The sequence below is a fragment of the Amphimedon queenslandica genome, unplaced genomic scaffold (genome assembly GCF_000090795.2).
Source record: "Amphimedon queenslandica unplaced genomic scaffold, v1.1 AMPQUscaffold_6487_Cont21554, whole genome shotgun sequence".
NCBI lineage: Eukaryota > Metazoa > Porifera > Demospongiae > Haplosclerida > Niphatidae > Amphimedon > Amphimedon queenslandica.
Genome location: NW_003553221.1, coordinates 1 through 1,883, shown reverse-complemented (window position 1 = coordinate 1,883; position 1,883 = coordinate 1). Strand labels below are relative to the sequence as shown.

Here is a 1,883-nt window from a genome sequence, read left to right as displayed (position 1 = left end):
ACCCTTCTCACTATATTGTTCACTCGTGGGTCCTTCTCACTATTATTCTCTCGTGGGCCCTTCTCTTATTCTCTCGTGGACCCTTCTCACTATATTGTTCACTCGTGGGTCCTTCTCACTATTATTCACTCGTGGGCCCTTCTTGCTATATTGTTCACTTGTGGGTCCTTCTCACTGTTATTTTCTCGTGAGCCCTTCTCTTACTATTCTCTCGTGGGTCCTTCTCACTATATTGTTCACTTGTGGGTCCTTCTCACTGTTATTCTCTCGTGGGCCCTTCTCGCTATATTGTTCACTTGTGGATCCTTCTCACTGTTATTTTCTCGTGGGCCCTTCTCTTGTTATTTTCTTGTGGGCCCTTCTCACTATATTGTTCACTCGTGGGCCCTTCTCACAATTATTCTCTCGTTGGTCCTTCTCACTATATTATTCACTCGTGGGTCCTTCTCACTCTTATTCTCTCGTGGGCCCTTCTCTTATTATTCTCTCGTGGGCCCTTCTCACTATATTGTTCACTCGTGGGCCCTTCTCACTGTTATTCTCTCGTGGGCCCTTCTCTTATTATTCTCTCGTGGGCCCTTCTCGCTATATTGTTCACTTGTGGGTCCTTCTCACTGTTATTCTCTCGTGGGTCCTGCTTAGTGTTGTTCACTTGTGGGCCCTTTTCACTATTGTTTTCTTGTGGATCCTGTTATTAGTCTCTCGTGGGTACTGCTCAGTATATTAGACAGTTCTCTGGATCCTAGCTGCTATTTTTTTCTCACCTGAATTAAAGCACATAGTCAGTATTAATTAATAAATTTAATTCATCTCCTCTTATGATCCTCTTTTCTCTCTTTTTTTTCTGACAAACCATTACTAACAATTTATGTACATTTTTAGTTTTATTTGATCCTGACTCTATATGCAAGTGTTTATCTTTTGTCTTGTTGCTCTAGCACTTTTGGTTAGTTACTAAAATTATTTTGCATTTTACATTATACCACTTTTCTAGGTACACATATCTGATTACTGGTCAGGTATGGCCTTTATAAGACTAGTGAATACATCCGTTCTTTCTGATAGCAAGATATTGTTGCCGTGGTCTATTATTCGATTGAATGATGAAGCAATTACGATTGAAGAGTTTTACAGAGATTGTGTTGAGCCTCGATTAGAGGGTAATCATTTTCAAGTATCTTCAGCTTATGTAGGACAGGACAGAAATTCACTAGATCTTGTGGACGAACTCAGTTTACCAGTTTTATCAGTAGTCTCATTATTTGGGCCATTCCTCAGGTATTTAGTAGTTTCTACTTCTCCTTCTCCTGTACACAATGATGTATCTACACATAACTCTACTTTACTAACAGTTCAAGCTTATTCTGTAAATGAGAGAACAAGGAAAGATAAACTATTTAATGATATTGTTTCTTTTCTTGCATCAAGTTCAGTTAGCTTTGAAGAGTCAGAGTTTGATGATGGTAAACAACTACTGGTACTATTACGTGATATTTTTTGGTACATTGATGGCCATCATCATGTTTTTGAACAAAGAGCAAAGGAAATTCCCCCAGTATTTAGTTTTTTAGTTGGCTATAATGTACCTCAGCTGTCTAAGCACCGAAAGCGCCTAACAATGAATATCTCATCTGATCAACTACAAGCATACTCTTTAAAGCTGTCTACTTTTTTAAGTAAGCCATACTGGAACAGACCTCCTTGGGTGTCACTAAAACCTCACTTTTTTGCTTTGATGGAAAGTCTTTCAAGTTATTCTGAATATTTGTTTCGCAAGAACAAATACATGAAGTTAAATCACAGGTCACCAACACCCATTAGAGAGGTAGCACGTAATATTCATACGACTGTTTGTGGAACCTTGCAATGATTCGTTACTACCA

The 1,883-nt window shown here is 38.8% G+C and overlaps 1 protein-coding gene across 1 annotated transcript; it reads left to right on the top strand.

The window, feature by feature from the left end:
• The first annotated feature begins 563 nt into the window (after positions 1-563).
• On the top strand, positions 564-1,873 carry LOC109592033 (uncharacterized). Its single transcript, XM_020007608.1, has 3 exons — positions 564-781; positions 883-946; positions 995-1,873. The coding sequence occupies exons 2-3, from the start codon at positions 905-907 to the stop codon at positions 1,868-1,870; spliced, it is 918 nt and encodes a 305-aa protein (XP_019863167.1). The 5' UTR covers positions 564-781; positions 883-904; the 3' UTR covers positions 1,871-1,873.
• Positions 1,874-1,883: the final 10 nt, after the last annotated feature.

Bases quoted from the DNA above. Each gene is read 5' to 3' on its own strand.
- LOC109592033 (XM_020007608.1), top strand. From the start codon at position 905: ATGCAAGTGTTTATCTTTTGTCTTGTTGCTCTAGCACTTTTG. The intron at 947-994 runs GTTAGTTACTAA...CCACTTTTCTAG, and splicing joins TTGTTGCTCTAGCACTTTTG to GTACACATATCTGATTACTG.